General features: G+C 35.8%; 1 protein-coding gene across 4 annotated transcripts in view; it reads left to right on the forward strand.

Moving 5' to 3' along the window:
- ATRNL1 (attractin like 1) overlaps positions 1 to 26,645 on the forward strand; it is an 839,413-nt gene that overhangs the window by 19,500 nt on the left and 793,268 nt on the right. For all 4 annotated transcript variants that reach the window (XM_024254146.3, XM_024254147.3, XM_054522910.2 and 1 more), the window contains exons 2-5: positions 7,803 to 7,886; positions 9,326 to 9,439; positions 15,218 to 15,346; positions 16,957 to 17,165. In XM_024254146.3, coding sequence (XP_024109914.2) covers positions 7,803 to 7,886; positions 9,326 to 9,439; positions 15,218 to 15,346; positions 16,957 to 17,165 — 536 coding nt within the window. The remainder of the gene's footprint in view (positions 1 to 7,802; positions 7,887 to 9,325; positions 9,440 to 15,217; positions 15,347 to 16,956; positions 17,166 to 26,645) is intronic.

Below are 26,645 nucleotides of genomic sequence, written 5' to 3' on the forward strand. Positions count from 1 at the left end.
GGTCTTTGAAAAGTTAATGGAAAATGCATATTATGAAAAAACTGCATGGATTTCAAATTTTTTTTGCACCAAAATAAACCCATACCAAATTGTTATAACAAGTCTGAATGGGATCAAGTTTGAGGCACTAAGGAGGATAAGACATTGGTTTGAAAAGGGCCCCTATCAGAGCAACATAAATTCTGCTAAAATTGAAGCGAGAGCAAACGTCAAATTTATGGTGAAGCTTGGGTGGAAGAAGGTGAAATTATTGATGCTTTATGAAAAGTTTAGGAGGACAATGCCCCAAAGTAATCAGCAGTTTATAAATGGGTAACTCATTTTAAGAAGGGATGATATGATGTTGAAGATGAAGCCTGCAGCAGCAGACTATTCACATCAATTTGTGAGGAAAAAATCATCTTGTTCATTCTCTAATTGAAGAGGACTGATGTTTGACAGCAGAAGCAATAGCCAACACCATAGACATCTCAATTAATTCAACTTACTCAATTCTGAATGCAAATTAAAGTTGACTAAACTTTCCAATCTATGGGTGCCAAAACCACTCGGACCAGATTAGCTACAGATAAGAGCAGAGGTTTTAGTGGAAATTATAAGCAAGTGGGATCAAGATCCTGAAGTATTTCCTGGAAGAATTGTAACAGGTGAAGCATGACTTTACCACTGCAATTCTGAAGATAAAGCACAATCAAAGCAATGGCTACCAGGAGGTAGAAGGGGTTCAATCAAAGCAAAAGTGGACTGGTCAAGAGCAAAGGTCATGGCAGCAGTTTTTTGGGATGCTAAAGGCATTTTGCTTGTTGACTTTCTGGATGGCCAAAATATAACATCTGCTTATTATGAGAGTGTTTTGAGAGTTAGCCAAAACTTTAGCAGAAAAACACCTGGGAAAGCTTCACCAGAGAGTCCATCTTCACCATGACAATGCTTCTGTTCATTTCTTTCATCAAACAAGGGCAATTTTGTGAGAGTTTCTATGGAAAATCATTAGGCATCCACCTTATAGTACTGATTTGGCTCCTTTTGAGTTTTGTTTGTTTCCTAATTGATATGGTTTGGCTGTGTCCCCACCCAAATCTTATCTTGAATTCCCACATGTTGTGGGAGGGATCTGGTGGGAGGTAATTGAATCATGGGGCCAAGTCTCTCCCATGCTGTTCTCATGATAGTGAATAAGTCTTATGAGATCTGATGGTTTTATAAAGAGGAGTTCCCCTGCACAAGCTCTCTCTGCCTGCTGCCATCCATGTAAGACATGACTTGCTCCTCCTTGCCTTCCACCATGATTGTGAGTGCTCCCCAGCCATGTGGAACTGTAAATCCATTAAACCTCTTTCTTTTGTAAATTGCCCGGTCTCAGGTATGTCTTTATCAGCAGCATGAAAATGGGCGCTAATACACTAATCTTAAAATGTTTTCGAAGGTCACCTATTTTTCTTCAGTTGATAATGTAAACAAGACTGCATTGACATGGTTAAATTCCTAGGACCTTCAGCTCTTTAGGGATGTACTAAATGACTGGTATCATTGCTTACAAAAGCTTCTTGACTTTGATGGAACTTATGTTGAGAAATAAAATTTATATTTTTTATTTTTATCTGTTTTTTTTTTCCCATGAACTTTTAGTCATCTTATAGTTATTAAAACAGCATGATACCCGCATAAAAACAGACAAATTGACCCATGGAACAGGATAGAGAGCCCAGAAATAAATTCACCTGTCTGCTGTCCACTGATTTTCAACAGAGGCTCAAGGAATACACATTGGAGAAAGGACAGTCTTGTCAATAAATGATTCCAAAAAACTAGGTATCCAAATGTAGAAGAATGAAATTAAACCCTTATCTGATCCCTTATAGAAGAATCAACTCAAAATGGATTAAAGATTTAAACGGAAGATCTGAAACTAAAACTACTAGAAGGAAACATAGGAGAAAAGCTATGACTTTGGTCTGAGCAATGACTTCTTGCATGATTCCAAAAGCACAGGCAGCAAAAGCAAAAATAGACAAATAGTATTGAATCAAGAAGCTTCTATACATCAAAGGAAATAACAGAGTGAAGAGACAACCCACACATCGAGAGAAAATATTTGCAAATCATACATCAGATAAGGGACTCATACCCAAGACATAAAATGAACTCAGATCACTCAATAACAAGAAAACAAATAACCCTATTTAAACATGGGCAAAGAATCTGAATAGACATTTTTCAAAAGAAAACATACAAAAGGCCAACACATATATGAAAACATGCTCAACATTACTAATCATCAGGGAAATGCAGATCAAAACCACAATGGGATGTCATCTCATACCTCTTAAAATGGTTCTTATAAAAAAGATGAAAGATAACAAGTGTTGGTGAGGATATGGCAAAAAGGGAACTTTTGTACACTGTTGGGGGAAAGTAAATTAGTATAGCCATTCTGAAAAACAGTATGGAGGTTCATCAAAAAACTGAAAATAGAATTACCATATGATCCAGCAGTCTGAGTATATATCCAAAGGAGTTGAAATCAGTATGTTGGAGAGATGTTTGCATTCGCATGTTCATTGCAGCATTGTTCATAATAGCCAATATTGGGAAACAACCTAAGTGCCCACCAAGGGATCAATGGATAAAAAAAGAGGTATATATACATAATGAAATAGTATTCAGCCTATAAAGGGACAAAATCCTGTCATTTGTGACAACATAGATGAAACTAGAGGCCATTAGGTTATGCAAAATAAGCTAGGCTTAGAAAGACAAATATCACCTGATCTCACTTACATGTGGAATCTAAAAATTTGAATCAATTGAAGTAGAGAGTAGAATGGGGGTTACCAGAAGCTGTGGGTGGTGATCGGTTGGGCAGGAAAAGGAAAAATATTGGTCAAAGGGTGCAAAGTTTCAATTAGGAAGAATAAGTGTTCTATTATTCTGTTGGCGTTCTATTGTACAGTGAAGTGACTAATGTTACTAATTGTGCATTGTGTATTTCATATACTACATTGCTAATAGAGTGGATTTTAAATATTTTTGCTGCAAAAAATATGTCTGTGGGGTGATGGGTATGTTAATTAGCCTGATCTGCTCAATCTGCAATGTATACATGTATTGAAGTATCACATTTTACCCCATGACTATATACAACTATTATTTGTCAATAAAGATGAAATGAAAATAAAAAGGAATTAATAAGCTGATAAATAGTATTTTAACTAGAAAGTCTGTTTTTAAAAAAGAGTTCTACGTGAAAAAGGTTTACAAAGGACACCCTGCATAAAGACTATCCCTGAGTAGATCTGACTATTCCTTGTAGGCTGGTTATGCCAGGACTAAACCTATATTCTGTGGTAAACAGGATTTATTGTTTCAGATATTTCATAATATTAAAACTGTCACACTTTCTTATTTTTATAATGTGTTAAATTATATATCCATAGTCAAATTATATATCCATAGTCAGGATAGACAACAATATCCCACTAGATTTAATTTTAGTACTGTCTAATATTTGTGCTGGTTTTCCTGCATTTATTAGTGGCCAACCTTGTGTTATAAACAGCCCAGCATGCTTTTAATTAAGGACTCTACTTTCAGCTAGAATGAGATATTGACAAGGCATTTGGCTATGTGGCAGGCATCTAGACAAGTAATTGGCAAACTTTTTCTGTAAAGGGCCAGATAGTAGATATTTTAGGCTTTGTTGGCCAGATGGTCTCTGTTGCCAATACTCAACTCTGTCTTCATAGGGTGTTAGCAATCTTAGATAATATTTAAACAAACTAGTGTAGTTGTGTTCCAATAAAACCTCATTTACACCAACAGTAGGCTAGTAGTTTATGTAGTACTGATCTAGATGAGTAAGTCAGTATGGTTCTCAGTTCAAGAAGAGGAATGATACAAAGTTTAAAAAAAAGTTGTTTGAAACTTGGAGTATGTATTAGAAATAATATTAGAAATAGTTATGTAAGAGCCTATTTTACTTTTTGTAGGGAGTTGAACTATGTGCTACCTAATTTCTGGAGAGCGCTACACAATTGGAATGTAAGGGTATTAGGAGTAAGAAGTAAAAAAAAAAAATGGAAAACTAGGTGTTTATGGTTAGAGTATGGTCCTGGAGTGCAAGGCTTCTGAATTTTAGAACAGTTCTAGACTGTAAAGACGTCCAGAGTATGTAATGGGAATGCTTTGCCCAAGTGGCATGCAGGTAAAGGTTCTTGGAGTTTAAGAAGAGATCATGAAACTGCAGAAGGAGAATTGTCCTTTCTTTATTATAGAAGTAGCAGGAGATTTCTCCCCTTTACGCATGTCTTTTGGTGGTGAGAAGGAATTTTCCATTTCTTTTACCTTGATTGGTGACATCCTCCCATGCTTCCAGTGGACTGGAATTGGCAAGGAGGAAACGTTTTTGTAGTAAGTGGAGGAAAAGGTGGGCTCTTGGTAGGATCTTTAGTGCTAAGGATAAGGAATTCAGGGATTGTGGTGAGTAGTTTCCTTTTAAGTTTGGGAAATTGTACTACTGAAGTTGAATAGGACGGGACAGGGTGTGTAGTTTTCAGGTACTCCAATTGTTTAGCTTAGGTAGGGAGGCATAACAGTTCCTTCACATCACTTCTTATAAGAGGGAGATAAGGATTACTATGGTAACTCCTACAATATATGTTTCTTTGGAGGAGGGGGGATATATATTTTTAATTTTTGTGGATACAGAGTAGGTGTATATATTTATGGGGTATGTGGGATATTTTGGTAGTCATGCAATGCATAATCACATCATGGAAGATAGGGTATTTATCTCAAGCATGTATCGTTTGTGTTACAAACAATCCAATTATACTCTCAGTTATTTTAAAATGTACAATTAAATTATTATTGACTATAGTCATCCTGTTGTGCTTTCAAATACTAGTCTCATTCATTCATTCATTCTATTTTTTTTGTACCCCTTAACCATCCCTACCTCCTCCTCACTTTACCACTACACTTCCCAGCCTCTGGTGACCATCTTCCTACTCTCTATCTCCATGGGTTCGATTGCTTTGCTTTTTAGATCCCACAAATCAGTGAGAACATATAATGTTTATCTTTCTGTGTCTGGCTTATTTCACGAAACATAATGACGTCCAGTTACATCCATTTTGTTGCAAATGACTGAATCACATTATTTTTATGGCTGAATAGTAATTCATTGTTTATATGTACCACATTTCTTTATCTGTTCATCTGTTGATGGACGCATAGGTTGCTTCCAAATCTTGGCTATTGTGAACAAAGCTGCAACAAACATGGGAGTGCAGATATTTCAATATATTGATTTCCTTTCTTTCGGGTATATACCCAACAGTGGGATTGCTGAATTGTATGGTAGCTAAATTTTTACTTTTATGAGGAACCTCCAAAGTGTTCTCCATAGTGGTTGTACTAATTTACATTCCCACAAACAATATAAGAGGGTTCCCTTTTCTCTATATCCTTGCCAGCATTTCTTACTACCTGTCTTTTGGATATAAGCCATTTTAACTGGGGTGAGATGATATCTCATTTTAGTTTTGCTTTTCATTTCTGTGATGATCAGTGATGTTGAGCACCTTTTCATATACGTATTTGAAATTTGTATGTCTTCTTTTGAGAAATGTCTGTTCAAACCTTTAGCCCATTTTTTAAATTGGATTGTTGGCTTTTTTTCCTGTTGAGGTATTTGAGCACCGTATATATTCTGGTTATTAATCCTTTGTCAGATGGATAGTTTGTAAATATTTTCTCCCATTCCGTGGGTTGTCTCTTCATGTTGCTGTTTACTTTGCTGTGCAGAAACTTTTTAACTTAATGTGATCCCATTTGTCCATTTTTGCTTTGGTTGTCTGTGCTTGTGGGTTATTCCTCAAGAAATCTTTGCCCAGTCCAATATCCGGAAGAGTTTCCCCAATGTTTTCTTGTAGTAGTTTCATATGCTTAATTACCTGTTATTATGCTAGACATTTTATTTGAAAATTATTGATAGAAATAATTTGAGGCCCAGGATAATGTTATCTTTCTTTAGAGGTACCATGTATCTTCTGTTAGGAGACCTGGCATATTGGCAGTTCTAGCAGCACCATAAGGCGATTTTAAGACTTGGGTGTTTTCTGCTGTTCAGATGACTCATAGCTAACCTACAGTTGAGGTAAAGGCTGGTTAACTTCTGGTACACCATTATTTTAATAGCAAGTCATTATGTCCCAAGTCAAAGTGCCCTGTTGTTTATTTGAGCCCCTATGTTTTGTAGGTTATTGCTTCCAACTTTTGTCCTCCTCTTTCCTTGAGGCTACCAAATGCACTCTCAACCTTTTGGCAGTCTCTTCTAAATAAGCAAATCTCTCACGACAAAAGCATCTCTGAATGCCTGCCTCCTGTTAAAGAATTGGCAACTTCTGCATCTTGGCTTTGTACATTTTATCATTTTGTTACTTGTAAGATTTTAAAATTGTCCTTTAACTTTTTAAGTTGTCTTCAGTGGAGAGTTTTTCTGAATTACTGCACTTGGTGTTAATATTATTGGAAGTGAAAAATCAGGGCAAGTTATTTAACTTGTTACTTAAAATGTGCTTCCGACTTCTCATCTGTAATATGGAGTTGTTAATTATTTATTATCTTATAGGTTTTTTGAGATTTTTAAATGAGGCAACACATTGTGTGTTTATAGTGGTACCTGACATGTAGAAAATGCTTAAGTTATTATTACATTTATTTGAGAATATAGGAATTTGTTGCTCTTCAAAGATTTTCCAAGCATGAATTAGCCACTTTATTACAGAAGTAATTTGCAGGGATTATGAAAGACTTGCAAATGACATTAACATTGACTGACATTTCTGTAAACCCTGATTTAGGTAAATTAAAGTTTTTCCCCCCTAATGTATTTAAGGCTGTATACTATAAGGAAAATTTAATTTTATCTAAAAGTAGATAATGGCCCTGATATGTATATGTGTGTGTGTATGTTTATGTGAATATGTAAAAACTGATTAGCTGTGATGTGTGTGTATATGCATATATAAGTATAGTATATAAATGTTACATGGGAAGACATTTTAATTATTTAAAATATGGCCTCTTGATAAAATAATTGGGCTGGAAGTAAGAAAAACAAAATGAAATAGAATTGAGATTTTTGTTTTAAAGATTTTTAATTTCTGAAAATAGAGTTTTTCCAAATATCTTTTTCTTTTTATGCATAAAATAGAAGATACAATTTTTTTTATTTGTCCTGTTTTAAAAATTGAGTTCTTGGACTAGATGTAAAGTAGACAGGAGAAAATGATAATAAAAAATATATTTATAGCAGAACTCTTTAAAATTTGGTGACACCTATTTTAGCAATACCAGTGCATGAAGAAAAAATATAGCTTACAGAGTAACTCCCCAAAGTGGAACATACATATACTTTTTCTCTATTCCATAGATTTGTATTTGATCTTCCTTCTGCCTCAACCTAATTTTTGTGCAGATGAAGTTTAACTTATTCTATTTTGCATCAACATTGAATCCTTCAGTACTGTGTTCAGTCTTTCAGTGTCTTTTTTCGCTTCGTAAATTGAAATGGTCATGATATATTAAGGTTTAAAGAAATCCAGAATAAGTATCTTTTGAGATGTAAAAAAAAATACAGCACTTCAAAATTTTCCTAAGTTGTAAATAAATCCTCCTTTTTGAAAATTGTTATGTCCCGTTCCTTTGGCTTAATGACTTTTAAATTTTCTTATCCTGCTATATGTCTTAAAGTTATTTTAAGGTAATTATTTTCATTATTTTATTTTCTCTTCCAGGTTAACAGAACCTTCTGGATATTTAACAGATGGCCCAATTAACTATAAATATAAAACTAAATGTACATGGCTCATTGAAGGCTAGTAAGTATACAGTCTGGGTCAAATTAATGTATTTTATTCTTAAATGATAAAGGTGATCCTATTAATGTCAGAGCATTAGAGTATAATTACTTTATCATTTAGTTTGTTTATTATTAGATAATATTTACAACTTCTAGACATTACATTTAATGTAAATTACACTACCTCTTCACTTGTGACAATAGTTTAATTTTTATATATATTTTGTTTTTGAGTTACGTTACTGTGGTATTAAATTGAGTAGGCATTGTTTTGGTTTATTTTGAGCATCTTGTTATGAAATTTGAAGACTTCATAGAAATTATAAAAATATTTCATGCTGAGCTATGCTATTCATATAATTTAGCATTTTAGTTCTAGGGGTATTTTTAAAAGAACGTTTTGTAGAAGAGAGAGTTAATTATTCATTTAGAGGTATTTTCAGTAATTAGGGCTTGAAACAATCTATTTAAAGGTATTGTGAGTGGAGCATAAAATAATTGATATGAATTATTTTTGAACTGTTTTATAATTTCTAAAGAGTATATTTGGAAAATTTTGTATTTAAATTTTTCTAACTTAAAAGCTGTTCATTCTCTGCTGTGCACCTATAGTTACATTTTGTTTATTTGTTAACATTATATCACATTGAGAATTTTGATTAAAATTTAAATAGTTTTTTAGTGCCTCCACTTAAGAGTTCTGTAAAAATAAGAATAGTGGCTTCTTGAGTGTTGATTTTTAAAAATCAACTTTATTTAAGTACCATTTGTATACAATAAAATGCACTCATTTTAAGTGTACAGTTCCATAAGGTTTCAGTGATGTATACAGTCTATGTAACCTCTGCTTTCAATCAAGACACAGAAGATTATTTTTTTTGAGACAGAGTCTCACTCTGTTACCCAGGCTGGAGTGCAGTGGTGCGATCTTGGGTCACTGCAGCCTCTGCCTCCTGAGTTCAAGCAATTCTCCTGCCTCAGCCTCCTGAGTAGCTGGGACTGGAGGCGCGTGCCGCCATGACCAGCTAATTTTTGTATTTTCAGTAGAGATGGGTTTTACCATGTTGGCCAGGATGATCTTGATCTCCTGACCTCGTGATCCACCTGCCTTGGCCTCTCAAAGTGCCGGGATTACAGGCGAGAGCCACCGCACCTGGATGAACATTTTTTATTGACTACATTTTTCGAAAACAATGATACATACATATGTCCTGTTAATAGATTTTGAAAGTTACATTTTATTTGTACAAATTAGATATGATGGCTTATCAGTCTTTCACCCTGATGATATAAGGATTTATAGCAAAATTATCTATAAACAGATTTCTAATAAAATACTCTATCTAAAGCTTCTTCACTCTGTGCTTTGTATATTATATAATAAATATTATGTATTTATTCATTCTGTGCTTTGTATATTATATTTTAATTTTAAAAATATTTCATATTTATTTTCAGTCCAAATGCAGTGTTAAGATTAAGATTCAATCATTTTGCTACAGAATGTAGCTGGGATCATATGTATGTTTATGATGGAGATTCAATATATGCACCTTTAATAGCTGTACTTAGGTGAGTAATTATATTTAATCAGTTGCAGAAAAGTGACTGTGTAATTGCTTAACTTTAAATATATATTGATATTTACTGCAAAATAAATTTAGTAAAGATATTGATAGTTACATTTCACAGATGATTATAATACTTTGTTATGTGCTGTAACTGTCAATTTAGGTAATAATTATGTAAATATTGATATAAGTACTATATTGGAAATATAGATTTCTTTCTAAATATTTTTTATTCTCATTGTATTTAGTTTATTCTTTTAAAGTGGCTTGAATATGTTTTTAGAGCTATCTATTTGGATATATTAGCATGAGTTCTAGCTGACAAGTAAATGGACAAGTTTTGTTTTTTAATAGTTTTTTTTATTATAGTGAAATGGTAAAATTTTAAATTCTGCATGAAAGGGTTAAGTTATGCTTTGTGCAATGATTAATAAAGATGCAGTTTCTACCAATTGTCAAAATGTGAGAATTTTATTTGTTTCAAAATATTTTATTGTTAGTAGTAAGGTAGATTATTAATTTTAAAATTATAGCATTGTATCAATTTAAAAATCTTTTCTTATGTATGTTTAGATTATTATAAAAAGTTTCATGAATAGGAGAAAATCTATTAGACACAGAAAAAATTATGAACATGTATAGATTTTGTATATAATTTAACATGATTGTTGATAAGTTACTCATTATATTATTTACTTTTGCTATTTATACAATATCTCTTATATGTTCTGTCATTGTTGGAAATTTAAGTATGGATAAAAGCTTATTGGTCCCTTGAAAATTTTTTCTTTCCAATTTTTTCTTTTTACTATTCATGTGACAAATATTCTATTTCATTCTATTCTAATACATTTTATTTTGTTCTATTTTATCAGGAATGTGAATTATTATTTTGGACAAAAATGTAAGGACTTGTATTTCCTTAGGAGCTTAGGTACTTATTCTGTGATATTGCTATTGCTTAAATTTTTGAGTTGTTTGAACATTACAAAAAGGATAGCCATAAGCAGCCCTTCATCTAAGGACAATAGAGAGAAAATAGAGTGGAGCCTTGCAAATAATTAGGTTGTAAGATAATTTATTGTAACAATTAAATTTGATCCTCAGTTCATACATTTATTTTTAGCAATTTAAACATCACTTTGCTATCTTAACTCTATTTTTATGATACCGTTGACTGACCATCATTTAGATGTGTGCCTGTTCATTTGTTTATCTAGTAATTCTAATTACTTTGTATTAATACTCATCCATTAGCATTCTTACCAACACTTTCTTGCTATTAAAGGAAGACAATTAGCAGGTGGGATTTAGTATATGACTGTGAAGATGGAATTAGTGATTTCTCATTAGCAAGTGTTCTTGTTAGCCCTCCTAAGGGAAATGGAAAACTCATGTTTATTGATATTGAATATCCACTTGATGTTAAGCACTAGGCTAGGCAGTTTAAATGTCATCTAATCCTCACAAAGATCTTGTTGGGGAAGTACTAAGTACTATTATCCCCATTTTACAGTTGAGAAAATTGACATTCAGAGAAGTTATTTCCTTCTAATAGATGGTAGAGCTAGGATTAGGACTTGAATCTCAATCTCCTGATGTAAAAGCATATGCTGTTTGTATTTCATCTTGCTAAGAATTCAGAATCTAATATGTTTGAATTATTTCAATTGTATAAATATTTATTACTCAACATTTAATTACAGAGACTGTCACAGGCTTAGAGTACATAGTAAGGAAGAAGGCATAGGCTATCGCAGTGACTTTAGACACCAACTACCTGCAGTTGGGCTAGAACAGATTTCCTAGGTTAAAAGCACAGTCCTCTACAACAAGGGTCTCCTCTCCACCCCAGATCCACGTACCAGTCCATGGCCTGTTAGGAACAGGGCTACACAGTAGTAAGTGAGTGGTGGGCAAGTGAGCAAAGCTTCATCTTTATGTACAACTGCTCCCCATTGCTTGCATTACTGCCTGAGCTCCACCTCCTGTCAGATCAGCAGCGGCATTAGATTCTCATAGGAGTACAGACACTACTGTGAACTGCGCATGTGAGGGATCTAGCTTGCTCATTCCTTATGAGGTTCTAATGCCTGATGGTCTGTCACTGTCTCCCATCACCCCTAGAAGGGACCATCTAGTTGCAGGAAATCAAGCTCAGGGCTTCCACTGATTCTACATTATGGCGGGTTGTATAATTATTTCATTACATATTACAATGTAATAATATAGAAATAAAGTGCATAATAAATGTAATATGCTTGAATCGTCCCAAAATCATCCTCCCCCTGGTCTGTGGAAATTTTGTCTTCCATGAAACTGGTCCCTGGTTCCAAAAAGGTTGGGGACTGCTGCTCTATAACACTGCTGTCATTTCAGACACTAGCTGCAAGCTTGGTGGTCCCCACCTACTCTGACCATCTGGCTACATATTTAGGGGTTCCTACTCTCTCCTAAAAGTTTGATAATTCACTAGAATTGTCATAGAACTCAGGAAAGTTCTACACTTATGACTATAGTTTTATCATGAAGGATAGAAATCAGAGCCAGCCAAATAAAGAGAACCATAGAGTGAGGTCTGGGAGGATCATAAATGCAAAGCTTCTGGGTCCTCAGAATGTGTTACCCACCCAGCACATCAACATGTATCACCAACAAGGAAGCTCATCTGAGCTTCAGGTGTCCAGAGTTTTATTGAAGTTTCATTACGTAGCCATGAGTGATTGAATCATTGGCCATGAGGCTGAACTCAAATCTCTAGCCCCTCCCATCCCCTTCTCTCTCGGGAAGTTAGGCTAATACCATATGGCCCCAACATTTTAATCACATGGGTAGTGTTTCTGGAGTGGCCATCCCCTATTCTGAATTATATCTTTAGCTTAAATTAATTAGGGGCCCACCATGAATCACCTCATTGGCATAAATTTTCAGGGCTCACTATGAATAGGAAGACACTTCCATCACTCAGGAAATTTCAAGAATTTAGAGGTTATGTCCCAAGAACTGGGGACAAAAGCCAGCCAAATTCTTTAGTATGCAGTAGTCATGCATTAGTGGGGGTATATAAGCAGATTTTTCACACAGCCTAGTTAGTGTTACAATCAGGTTATGAAGGAGTTGTATATAATTTCAAAATAAATAACTAATCCTTCATGTCGACTTTCATCGTGAGTAAAAGAATGAAGTATGGGGGTCAGATAGGACATTCTAGAGAGAGAAAAGCATATATACAAAGGTATAGACACATTAAAGAGCATTATATTTTAGGGCAATAGTAAAAAGTTTTGAGTAACTTGATTGTAGGAACTGTGAAGGATACGTAGGAGTCACATTACCCCAAAACAGCAATCAGTGACATTTACTTAGTGCTCATCTTGTGCCAATGTGCAGGAGTTCTTTATATGCATTAGTTTATTTAATCCTCAAAATAACCTTTAGGTAGGTATTAATATTGCAATTTTACAAATGCAGAATTGAGACACAGAGATTTTCTGTGAGTGGCCTGAAGGTTGCCTAGCTGGTAAGTCAGAATATGAATCTAGGTTATGTAACTATAGGTCCTAATCCCTTACTCACTGTAATATTGCTTTCTTGTACACCACACTAAAGTAGTTGGGCTTTTATTCTGTAGGCAAGACTTTTTAGAATGTGGAGAATGGATTGGAATGGAGAAGTGTTATTTATTTATTTATTTTTACTGTGTGCTGGACTATTGTGTGTTGGACGTTGTTGTTTGGAAAATCATATATAGTAATAATTTGAGGCCTAGAAAGATTACATTCTTGCGGAGACTACCTGGGGACGCTAGCAATCCATATTCAACTCAATCCAAACTCAGATACTGAGGTGATTCATAGCTCAGCTGCAGTGCAGTCCTTTGGAGGGCCTAACTTTAGGTAGTTTGCTTTCACTTCCAACCACTGGAGTCCCAGTTCAACATGAAGGCCCTGGGTTTCACTTTTTGTTTCCCTCACTCTGTAAAATCTCTGAAATTACCACCGAGTTTTTTTTAGCCCTTCAAATCTTACCTCCAGCCTTGAAATCAGCAAATGCCACTAGGGTAAATGACCTCAATGCCTGGGCAGGTCTTCAAGCTGATTTTTTTGTTTTTATATAATTTGTCATTTTACTAGATTTCAGTTGGTCCGAATTTCCTGGTGTATTATACAATAAGTGGAAACTCTCTTATATTTATTGTTTTTAAAATACTTGTAAACAAAAAACCAAACAGATCTATTCTTTTTTGTTTGTTTGTTTTTTTGAGACGGAGTCTCGCTCTGTCACCAGGCTGGAGTGCAGTGGTGTGATCTTGGCTCACTGCAACCTCCACCTCCCAGGTTCAAGCAATTCTCCTGCCTCAGCCTCCCGAGTAGCTGAGACTACCGGCATGCACCACCATGCCCACCTGATTTTTTTGTATTTTTAGTAGAAGTGGGGTTTCACTGTGTTGGCCAGGGTGGTCCTGATCTCTTGACCTCGTTATCCGCCTGCCTCCACCTTCCAAAGTATTGCGATTACAGGCGTGAGCCACTGCGCCCGGCCCAGACCTATTCTTTTTATCTCTTTCAGAGAGTTCTCAGAGACTAGCTGTATCTATTACAAAGACCTATTATTTTTAGTAATACTCACCTTTATATAATTTTATTACAACGAACAATATGTATGTATATCTTAAGACTGGTGTCATAGAGTTTGTATTATTTTGAGAGTCTCATTTTAAAATCATTTGTTGCTTCACAAACATAACCTAGTAGATGTAATAATAATTACTAAAGCGTTAAATCAAGAGTTGATTACTTTTTAACTTGTTTGCATTTGAGAATGTATTTTCCAAATCAATTATTTGACTATAATATTTCATTTATGTGTCAAATATGATTTGAATGGGGGAATTCAGTTCTTAGTGGTACCTAAACATAATTTTAACTGTTTAAAGGAATTGACTGTGTCGAGTTATATAATTTGTTTGTTAGCAGCTTCTTTTCTTTCACCTATTGCATGTTTTCATATATTTAGAGAGGTTAGAACATATAACTAAATGAAGATAGGTAATTTTCCTCATGAACAAGTAGCCTTAAAAAGAAGTACAAATTACTAGTTTAAAACTATTTTGTATATTTATATCTCCCCCACCCCAAGTTTTTGTTTGTGTGCTTATGGGCTTATGTGAGCAATATTATGTTTTGGAATAGTTATATGTTAATGCAATTTGCATAGATATGCAAAATTAGAAAAACATTAAAGTATATATAGTTTAAAATTTTTTAAAGTAAATATTTTAAATCACCTAGATAAATGTATTGGAAATGTATAACTATAACTAGAATGTAATTGTAATTGCTTAATTGATGTAGAGTGTCTTCCAGCTTCATTGGATTTTTAAACCAATCAGAATAAGTAAAGGTACAGGGTCTTATTAGAGTAGCAAGGTGACTTTAAGTGACGTTTTCTATGAAGTAAGTGGAAGACTACCCTGTAGTATTATGACAGGATGGATAGCAGGACAAAAAGGAGAAATGAGACATTGCCTTACAAATAGTGATAAGAAAAAAATGGGGTACAGTGGCATGAGAGTAGATTTTAGTGTATTGGCGGCAGTAGTAGAACTAATTTGGTGAGAAATGGATAGGAACTTCTTTTAGATTTCTTCTCCTTTTAGTTGCCCATTCTGATGTACAAGCATTACTGATCCTGGTAAGAATATTTCTGAGTAAATTTTATGTGCTTAACAGTCTTATGTATATCTATACATACAATATTCAGTTTTGTTCTCTTTTAGTGGTTTGATAGTCCCTGAAATAAGGGGCAATGAAACTGTGCCTGAAGTTGTTACTACATCTGGCTATGCACTGTTACATTTTTTTAGTGATGCTGCATATAATCTAACTGGTTTCAACATTTTCTATTCGTAAGTATTTTTTAAAAGTTCCATCTTTTAATGATTCTTGTAATTTAATGTAAAAGAGTTTTTTTGTTTATTTTTATTAATGTCTTATATACCAGAAGCAGGCTACTGTGTTAAATTTCAAATTAGTAGGCAGGATCCCTTCTTAAGTGACATAAAATCTTAATAATATGCCACAAAATGTGATCTAAGCCCATAAGTTTGGTTGAAAATTAATTATGAAATTTACAATTGTGTTTTGGCAAACAATATACAAATACTAGTGTAGCTTTACTGGTAGCAACAGATGTGGTGGGACTGCAGGGAATTGTGAACTGCCTTTCAGTGCTCTAAGGTACATCACTTGTAATTTGTAGAGGATTATGGGAGCTAAGTGTTTGTAGTCTCTATTGCAGAGACTGTACTGAATGCTATACATACATTATGTCATTTAATTACCTTCAATTCTGTCAAGTGGGTATATTTCCCATTGACACATGAGGAAATTGTGGCTTAAGAGTTAAGTGGCTATACCACTATCTCCTCTAAAATAAGAAAAGTAATATTCATTGAGAATCTATTATATGCCTGATACTTTATATACATTTTTATATCTAGAAGACTGAGGGTGAAGTAATGAGAGATGCTTTCAGATGCTTTCACAGGAATGGCTAGAGAGGAAGTCTATATATTATTTTTTTCTTTTCTTCAGAATGTAGAAATTCGTAACCAGAGAATTTTTCACCAGAAATATTCTAAATATCCTTGAATCAGCAGTTTATTATGGAATTTATTTATCCTACAGTGTATCCAAGTATGTATGCAAGGGAGAACAAATATATAGTAGAATATAATCACACAGTGGCTCACGCCTGGAATCCCAGCACTTTGGGAGGCTGAGGTGGGCGGATCACGAGGTCAGGAGATCGAGACCATCTTGGCTAACACGGTGAAACTCCGTCTCTACTAAAAATACAAAAAGTTAGCCAGGCATGGTGACAGGCTCCTGTAGTCCCAGCTACTCGGGAGGCTGAGGCAGGAGAATGGTGTGAACCTGGGAGGCGGAGCTTGCAGTGAGCCGAGATCGCACCACTGCATTCCAGCCTGGGCGACAGAGCGAGACTGCTTCTTAAAAAAAAAAAAAAAAAAAGAGTCTTAAAATTAAATACGATAAACATCCCTTTTCTTCCATAAGAGTGTATGGGTGATGGCATGCTCTTTAAATATTATACAACCAAGTTATATCTTGACTTCTCATATAGTTTTGAATGTTCATGAATTTAATTTTTTTCTGTAAAATATACAATCAAAACATTTGAGTACTTAAGTCTTTACAAAACATTTTGCCTGGAACTGTACAGATCCTGCAGATGTTTAGCATGTAGTTGTTAGACGTTTGGAGTCTTGGTATCAAAGTAAATCTGTTGAATAAACTTAAGACCAACTGCAAATAAATACTAACAATTTCATAAGAGTAAGAGGGTACAGAGTAAAGAATTAAAACTACATTGTGAAATTCTGTTACGTTTATAGCACATAGGACACAGTATAAAAATTATAAAGTTTATGATGTATCAACCAAAATTCTTTTTCAATTACCTTGAATTTGAATATATATGAATTATATTTTACAGAATCAATTCTTGTCCTAACAATTGCTCTGGTCATGGGAAGTGTACAACTAGTGTCTCTGTTCCAAGTCAAGTATATTGTGAATGTGATAAATACTGGAAGGGTGAAGCTTGTGATATTCCTTACTGCAAAGCCAATTGCGGCAGTCCAGATCACGGTTACTGTGACCTGACTGGAGAAAAATTATGTGTCTGCAATGATAGTTGGCAAGGTAAGCACATGTGGTGTGATGGCTTTTGCAACATTGATTCATATATGTAATAGATTAATACAAATTCCACACATTTGTTTCCTTATAGTTTGCACACCCAAGCCTCATATATTTATTTTATTTTTAGAATGTTCAGATTAATAATCAACTTCTTAATAATTTTTTTGTCACAAATAGAGTTAATTGGCAAAGATTTTGTCTCCATACTCCTTTGAAGATTAAATGGAGTTATGTATATGAACTGAATTGTTAGCTGTGTGATCATTATGGTCTTCTGTAATTTGTTGTTGAATCTCCCCAAATTTGGTGACTTCACTGAATTTAATGTGGTGCATTCAAATTTGATTTATAAGGGTAATATAAATAGTATACTACAAAAATAAATGTTCAAAGGGACTGCAGTATATGAAACTTATTTCTCAGGAAAGGCTGACATCTTGTGGCTATTTTAAAAGAATTAGACTAGTTTTAAAAGTATTTTAGCTGCCTGTTGCAGAAGTCAGATTCCTAGGAAAGAATTTCTAGGTAATTTTTATAAATATCTATCATCAAAGATTAAGTTTAGACTGCAGTGAAGAATGTTGGCTTATTTATCTGTATATAAAATAATATTGTCATTATGAAATTAAGAGATATGCTTAGTTATACATACACCTACACACCTAGAGCTTACTTTTTGCTAGTTACATTTACATATGAAGAGCTTCCTTTGTGCCAACATATTAATCCTGTTGAAATAGGGAAATTTGACTCAATAATTACATAACCTGAAGTACTTGATCTTGTGTTATTATAATACAGTGTAATAAATAGTAGCAATAGTTCCCAAGTTAAAAACCAAAGAGAACATACTCTTCATGTAGTTGTATTCATTATTCCTGAGATGACCTTTTCAAAAAAGTGTTGTTGGGTATGTTGAGTACTTACTTAGAGGAATTATTTTAGGCTTTGTGTAAATTATGCCTGTCTTAAGCTCATGTTAGCTCATTAAAAAATATTAAGTATGTCAACTACACAAAAGATCTATGATTTCTTATTAAATCGAATTTGGTTACCAATTGCAATTGCGACAGATAAAAATTTCTAAATGTTCTGTAATTATAGGGACATGTATTTTAAGTGACTCTTTTAATCATTTGTGACTTTTCTTCCCCCCAAAAGTGCCTTGAGATGTAATTTTATTTTCATTTCTGTCATGAAACTAAAATAACTGTCTTTTCTATAGAGACAGTGGTGTATCCATATTATATTTAATTTAAGGCCTGAGAAATAGAAATATAGCTCATACACACAGTATTTTTCAAACTGGTCTTCAATTGCTATTAGTCTCCACCTCATTTCAGCAGTCTTGAAAACAAATGAGGAAATACATTTGTATAACATTCTCTGTGAACAACTCTGTCCCCTTTTCTGTTTTTTACTTACTTTCATTAATCCTTCTTTGAAATGCTTTATTTTGTGTGAGTCTTGTAGTATAGATCTGATTCAAAGTATTAAGAATTTTTTTCTGGCCTTTGTTTTTTGGCCTTTTCGTATCCTATTATTCTCATCAGTAATGTCCCAAATCATAAGAATTCCTGAATGTAATATGTCTATAAGCAAATGGAAATGGGGAAGCAAATACTGGGTATGTTCACTTTTAAAGCAAAGTTATAATATCAATAGTCTAAGAAATACTTGTCTGTGTGTGTGTATGTGTGTGTGTATGCGTATATACACATATATTTATAACTACATATATATTTTATATGGAGAATAGTATGAAAGTGCTTTGTAAATTATAAAGTGCAGAAATAAGACAATTTTATACCATTTTCTTAATAATTAAGGAAATGATTTCTGAATTGATATGTTTGAAGGAGGGCTTGTAAATGAGATAATATGGTGTTTTCAAGACAAATTATGTGCAGACTGGTTACTTTGTGCCTCAAAACTGATCCTGATTCTGTATTTAAGGAAGCATAGCTCCAAAGTAGGTAGGATTGTGAGCAAAATCATTTAGGGGAAAATGATGTTTTTATTTCAGATATATATAGAATGAGAAGGAATCAGTGAGGTAAGAAGAAGAGATAGATTTGCTTCTAGGACAAATGGGGAATGATCAAAGAATGAGAGATATGTGAAAATAGGCAATCTTTATGAGTTTCAAAATCTGGTAGTTTTATACAAGGTGTTATTTGGAACTGGATTATTTAGGTTAGAGTAACAGATTGTTGTTACCTCCATTATATTTTATCCTTTGTTGTTGCTTGGTTTTACTTATTCTGTTTGGCTCTATGCCTAATGTATATTTTTTAAAAATGAGTGTTACTCTCTAAAAACTTGGGTTTTATTAAGATAACACAGAGGAAAAACCTAGCTTTATATTAAGTCCTTATTTTATTTTATTTTTTATTTTTTTATTATACTTTAAGTTTTAGGGCACATGTGCACAACGTGCAGGTTTGTTACATATGTATACATGTGCCATGTTGGTGTGCTGCACCCATTAACTCATCATTTACATTAGGTATATCTCCTAATTCTATCCCTCCCCCCTCCCTACACCCCACAACAGGCCCCGGTGTGTGATGTTCCCCTCCCTGTGTCCAAGTGTTCTCACTGTTCAATTCCCACCTATGAGTGAGAACATGCGGTGTTTGGTTTTTTGTCCTTGCGATAGTTTACTGAGAATGATGGTTTCCAGCTTCATCCATGTCCCTACAAAGGACATGAACTCATCATTTTTTATGGCTGTATAGTATTCCATGGTGTATATTTGCCACATTTTCTTAATCCAGTCTATCATTGATGGACATTTGGGTTGGTGCCAAGTCTTTGCTATTGTGAATAGTGCCGCAATAAACATACGTGTGCATGTGTCTTTATAGCAACATGATTTATAATCCTTTGGGTATACACCCAGTAATGGGATGGCTGGGTCAAATGGTATTTCTAGTTCTAGATCCTTGAGGAATCACCACACAGTCTTCCACAATGGTTGAACTAGTTTACAGTCCCACCAACAGTGTAAAAGTGTCCCTATTTCTCCACATTCTCTCCAGCACCTGTTGTTTCCTGACTTTTTAATGATCGCCATTCTAACTGGTGTGAGATGGTATCTCATTGTGGTTTTGATTTGCATTTCTCTGATGGCCAGTGATGATGAGCATTTTTTCATGTGTCTGTTGGCTGCCTAAATGTCTTCTTTTGAGAAGTGTCTGTTCATATCCTTTGCCCACTTTTTAATGGGGTTGTTTGATTTTTTCCTGTAAATTTGTTTGAGTTCTTTGTAGATTCTGGATATTAGCCCTTTGCCAGATGAGTAGATTGCAAAAGTTTTCTCCCATTCTGTAGGTTGCCTGTTCACTCTGATGGTAGTTTCTTTTGCTGTGCAGAAGTTCTTTAGTTTAATTAGATCCCATTTGTCAATTTTGGCTTTTGTTGCCATTGGTTTGGTGTTTTAGACATGAAGTCCTTGCCCGTGCCTATGTCCTGAATGGTATTGCCTAGGTTTTCTTCTAGGGTTTTTATGGTTTTCTGTCCAACATTTAAGTATTTAATTCATCTTGAATTACTTTTTGTATAAGGTGTAAGGAAGGGATCCCGTTTCAGCTTTCTACATATGGCTAGCCAGTTTTACCAGCACCATTTATTAAATAGGGAATGCTTTCCCCATTTCTTGTTTTTGTCAGGTTTGTCAAAGATCAGATGGTTGTAGATGTGTGGTATTATTTCTGAGGGCTCTGTTCTGTTCCATTGGTCTATATCTCTTTTTTGGTATCAGTACCATGCTGTTTTGGTTACTATAACCTTGTAGTATAGTTTGAAGTCAGGTAGCAAATGGAAAACAAAAAAAGGCTGGGGTTGCAATCCTAGTCTCTGATAAAACAGACTTTAAACCAACAGAGATCAAAAGAGACAAGGCCATTACATAATGGTAAAGGGATCAATTCAACTAGAAGAGCTGACTATCCTAGATATATATGCACCCAATACAGGAGCACCCAGATTCATAAAGCAAGTCCTTAGAGGCCCACAAAGAGACTTAGGCTCCCACACAATAATAGTGGGAGAATTTAACACCCCACTGTCAATATTAGACAGATCAACGAGACAGAAGGTTAACAAGGATATCCAGGAATTGAACTCAGCTCTGCACCAAGTGGACCTAATAGACATCTACAGAACTCTCCACCCCAAATCGACAGAATATACATTCTTCTCAGCACCACGTCGCACTTACTCTAAAATTGACCACATAGTTGGAAGTAAAGCACTCCTCAGCAAATGTGAAAGAACAGAAATTATAACAAACTGTCTCTCAGACCACAATGCAATCAAACTAGAACTCAGGATTAAGAAACTCACTCAGAACCGCTGAACTACATGGAAACTGAACAACCTCCTCCTGAATGACTACTGGGTACATAACGAAATGAAGGCAGAAATAAAGATGTTCTTTGAAACCAATGAGAACAAAGACACAACATACCAGAATCTCTGGGACACATTTAAAGCAGTGTGTAGAGGGAAATTTATAGCACTAAATGCCCACAAGAGAAAGCAGGAAAGATCTAAAATTGACACCCTAACATCACAATTAAAAGAACTAGAGAAGCAAGAGCAAACACATTCAAAAGCTAGCAGAAGGCAAGAAATAACTAAGATCAGAGCAGAACTGAAGGAGATAGAGACACAAAAAACCCTTCAAAAAAATCAATGAATCCAGGAGCTGGTTTTTTGAAAAGATCAACAAAATTCATAGACTGCTAGCAAGACTATTAAAGAGGAAAAGAGAGAAGAATCAAATAGATGCAATAAAAAATGATAAAGGTGATATCACCACCGATCCCACAGAGATACAAACTACCATCAGAGAATACTATAAACACCTCTATGCAAATGAACTAGAAAATCTAGAAGAAATGGATAATTTCTCAACACATACACCCTCCCAAGACTAAACCAGGAAGAAGTTGAATCTCTGGATAGACCAATAACAGGCTCTGAAATTGTGGCAATAATTAATAGCTTACCAACCAAAAAATGTCCAGGACCAGACGGATTCACAGCCAAATTCTACCAGAGGTACAAGGAAGAGCTGGTACCATTCCTTCTGAAACTATTTCAATCAATAGAAAAAGAGGGAATCCTCCCTAACTCATTTTATGAGGCCAGCGTCATCCTGATACCAAAGCCTGGCAGAGACATAACAAAAAAAGAGAATTTTAGACCAATGTCTCTGATGAACATCAGTGCAAAAATCCTCAATAAAATACTGGCAAACCGAATCCAGCAACACATCAAAAAGCTTATCCACCATGATCAAGTGGGCTTTGTCCCTGGGATGCAAGGCTGGTTCAACATATGCAAATCAATAAACATAATCCAGCATATAAACAGAACCAAAGACAAAAACCACATGATTATCTCAATAGATGCAGAAAAGGCCTTTGACAAAATTCAACAGCCCTTCATGCTAAAAACTCTCAATAAATTAGGTATTGATAGGATGTATCTCAAAATAATAAGAGGCATTTATGACGGACCCACAGCCAATATCATACTGAATGGGCAAAAACTGGAAGCATTCCCTTTGAAAACTGGCACAAGACAGGGATGCCCTCTCTCACCACTCCTATTCAACATAGTGTTGGAAGTTCTGGCCAGGGCAGTCAGGCAGGAGAAAGAAATAGAGGGTATTCAGTTAGGAAAAGAGGAAGTCAAATTGTCCCTGTTTGCAGATGACATGATTGTATATTTAGAAAACCCCATCATCTCAGCCCAAAATCTCCTTAAGCTGATAAGCAACTTCAGCAAAATCTCAGGATACAAAATCAATGTACAAAAATCACAAGCATTCTTCTACACCAATAACATTCAAACAGAGAGCCAAATCATGAGTGAACTCCCATTCACAATTGCTTCAAAGAGAATAAAATACCTAGGAATCCAACTTACAAGGGATGTGAAGGACCTCTTCAAGGAGAACTACAAACCACTGCTCAACAAAATAAAAGAGGACACAAACAAATGGAAGAACATTCCATGCTCATGGATAGGAAGAATGAATACTGTGAAAATGGCCATACTGCCCAAGGTAATTTATAGATTCAATGCCATCCCCATCAAGCTACCAATGACTTTCTTCACAGAATTGGAAAAAACTACTTTAAAGTTCATATGGAACCAAAAAAGAGCCTGCATTGCCAAGACAATCCTAAGCCAAAAGAACAAAGCTGGAGGCATCATGCTACCTGACTTCAAACTATGTTAAGTCTTGAGTTCCTTCCTAACATTTCTCTTTTGCTTAACCTACCTGGTCTTTGTGTGTCGTTTTTTTCTTTGGTTTTTCTTTTTCTTGGAGATAGGATCTCACTCTGTGGCTCAGGCTAGAGTGCAGTGTCATGATCACAGCTCTTTGAAGTGTTGACCTTCCATGCTGAAATGATCCTCCCACCTCAGCCTCTTGAGTAGCTGACACCACAGGTTGCACACCACCATTCCCAGCTAATTAAATTTATTTTTTGTAGAGATGAGGTCTTTCTATGTTGCTCAGGCTGGTCTCAAACTCCTGGGCTCCAGTGATCCTCCCACCTTGGCCTTTAGAGTAGCTGGGACTACTTGAGGGCACACAAGTTTGTTGTATAATACTTAATTTTGTCATAATGTATAGTTGTTAAAGATAATGATATATACATATTAAGTATATGACCAAAAGTATAGGGACCTGTGTAGACTCATGTGCTTCTATGACAGTAAAATAAAAAAATAGACTTCATTTTTAAGAGTAGTTTGAGGTTCACAGGAAAATTGAACAGAAGGTACAGAGAATTCCCATTTACCTCCTGCCCCAATGCATACACAGCTTCTCTCATTATCAGTATCTCCCACCAGAGTGTATATTCGTTACAGTTCATGAGCTCACACTGACAAATCATTATCAACCAAAGTCATAGTTTACATTAGGGTTCACTGTCAGTGTTGGACATTCTGTGGGTTTGGACAAATGTATCATTACCTGTATCCACCATTATAGTATCAACAGAATAGTTTTTTTTAACCTAAAAATCCCCTATGCTCTGCCTATTCATTCTTTCGTCCCCCTACCCCTGCCAACCACTGATCTTTTTACTGTCTCCACAATTTTGCCTCTTCCCAAATATCATATAGTTGTAATCATACAGTATGTAGCTTTTTATGATTGGCCTTTTTGACTTGACAAGATATGTTTAAGTTTCCTCCATGTCTTTTTATGGCTTGATAGCTAATTCCTTTTCAGCACTGAATAATATTCCATTGTATGGATATACCACAGTTTGTTTATCCATTCACCTACTGAAGGACATCTTGGTTGCTTCTGTAAAATTTGTTTAAATTTTAATAAGTCACCTGAGGGAAAAAGGCAACTTTGAAAAGCACTGATCTCTTAAAATGGCTTCCAAACATTGGGATAGAAGAGCAATTTTTATAAGACATGAAAAGCAAGAGATAACAAATTGAATTCATGTTCACGTGTAAAGAACACAATAGAACAGTAATTTTCAAAGTAGATTCCAAAGTATGATATTCCTCCCACCAACTCTCTTCCGAGTAGCTGCATGTTTCTCTGTTTTATATAACTTTTAAAAAATCTGAGGAGGCTGAGGCAGGAGAATCACTTGAACCCAGGAGGTGGAGGTTGTGAGCCAAGATCGTGCCATTGCGCCCCAGCCTGGGCAACAAGAATGAAAATCCGTCTCAAAAAAAAATCTGAATGATGGGAGGTCTTTGGTTGAAAGCAACAGAAACAATCTGGCTGACTTGAGCAGAAAAGTCGGTTATTGGAAAGTATGCAGAGACAGAGACTGCTGTCTCCCAGCATTCATTATAGAATTCTCATTGTAATAGAATTCTCATTTAGCTCAGCACATGACCTTCCATCTATATACCAAGTTTCTCATGCTGCCTTGCAGCTAGTATGGCTATGTTACTGTATGAGTCTGTTTTATGCTGTTGGTAAAGACATACCCAAGACTGGGCAATTTACAAAAGAAAGAGATTTAATAGGCTTACAATTCCACATGGCTGGGGAGGCCTCACAATCATGGCAGAAGGTGGAAGGCATGTCTCACACGGCAGCAGACAAGATAAGAGAGCTTGTACAGGGAAGCTCCCCCTTTTTAAAACCATCAGATCTTGTGAGACTTATTCGCTGTCATGAGAATAGCATGGAAAGACCTGCCCCCATGATTCAGTTACCTCCTACTGGGTCCCTCCCACAACACATGGGAATTCAAGATGAGATTTGGGTGGGGACACAGCCAAACCATATCATTCCACCCCTGGCCCCTCCCAAATCTCATGTCCTCACATTTCAAAACCAATGATGCCTTCCCAACAGTCCCCCGAAGTCGTAACTCATTTCAGCATTAACTGAAGTCCTAAGTCTCATCTGAGACAAGGCAAGTCCCTTCTGCCTATGAGCTTGTAAAATCAAAAGCAAGTTAGTTACTTCCTAGATGACAATCGGGGTACAGCCATTGGGTAAATACAGCCATTCCAAATGGGAGAAATTGGCAAAGCAAAGGCGCTACAGGCCCAGTGCAAGTCTGAAATCCAGCAGGGCAGTCAAACCTTAAAGCTCCAAAATGTTCTCCTTTGACTCCAGGTCTCACATCCGGGTCACGCTGATGCAAGAGGTGGGCTCCCATGGTCTTGGGCAGCTCTGCTCCCGTGGCTTTGCAGGGTTTAGTCCCGCCTCCCACTTGCTTTCAGGGGCTGGCATTGAGTGTCTGTGGCTTTTCCAGGCACATGGTGCAAGCTGTTGGTGGATCTACCATTCTGGGGTTTCGAGGACAGTGGCCCTCTTCTCACAGCTCCACTAGGTGGTGCCCCAGTAGGGACTCTGTGTGGGTGTCCAACCCTACGTTTCTCTTCTGCACTGCCCTAGCAGAGGTTCTCCATGAGGGCCCTGCCCCTGCAGCAGACTTCTGCCTGGGCATCCAGGCATTTTCATACATCCTCCGAAATCTAGGTGGAGGTTCCCAAACCTCAATTTTTGACTTGCATGTACCTGAAGGCTCAACACCACATGGAAGCTGCCAAGGCCCGGGGCTTCCACCGTCTGAAGCAACATCCAGAACTGTACCGTGGCCCTTTTTAGTCATGGCTGGAGTGGCTGGAATACAGGGTACCAAGTCCCTAGGCCGCACAGAGCAGGGGGGCCCTGTACCTGACCCATGAAGCCATCTTTTCCTCGTAGGCCTCTGGGCCTGTGATGGGAGGGGCTGCCATGAAGACCACTGACATGCCCTGGAGACATTTTCCCCATTGTCTTGGTGATTAACATTCAGCTCCTCATTACTTATGCAAATTTCTGCAGCCAGCTTTCTCCTTATAAAATGGGATTTTCTTTTCTATGGCGTTGTCAGGCTGCACATTTTCCAAACTTTTATGCTGTGTGTCCCTTTTAAAACTGAATGCCTTTAACAGCATCCAAGTCACATCGTGAATGCT

This window comes from Pongo abelii, chromosome 8 (assembly GCF_028885655.2).
Source record: "Pongo abelii isolate AG06213 chromosome 8, NHGRI_mPonAbe1-v2.0_pri, whole genome shotgun sequence".
NCBI lineage: Eukaryota > Metazoa > Chordata > Mammalia > Primates > Hominidae > Pongo > Pongo abelii.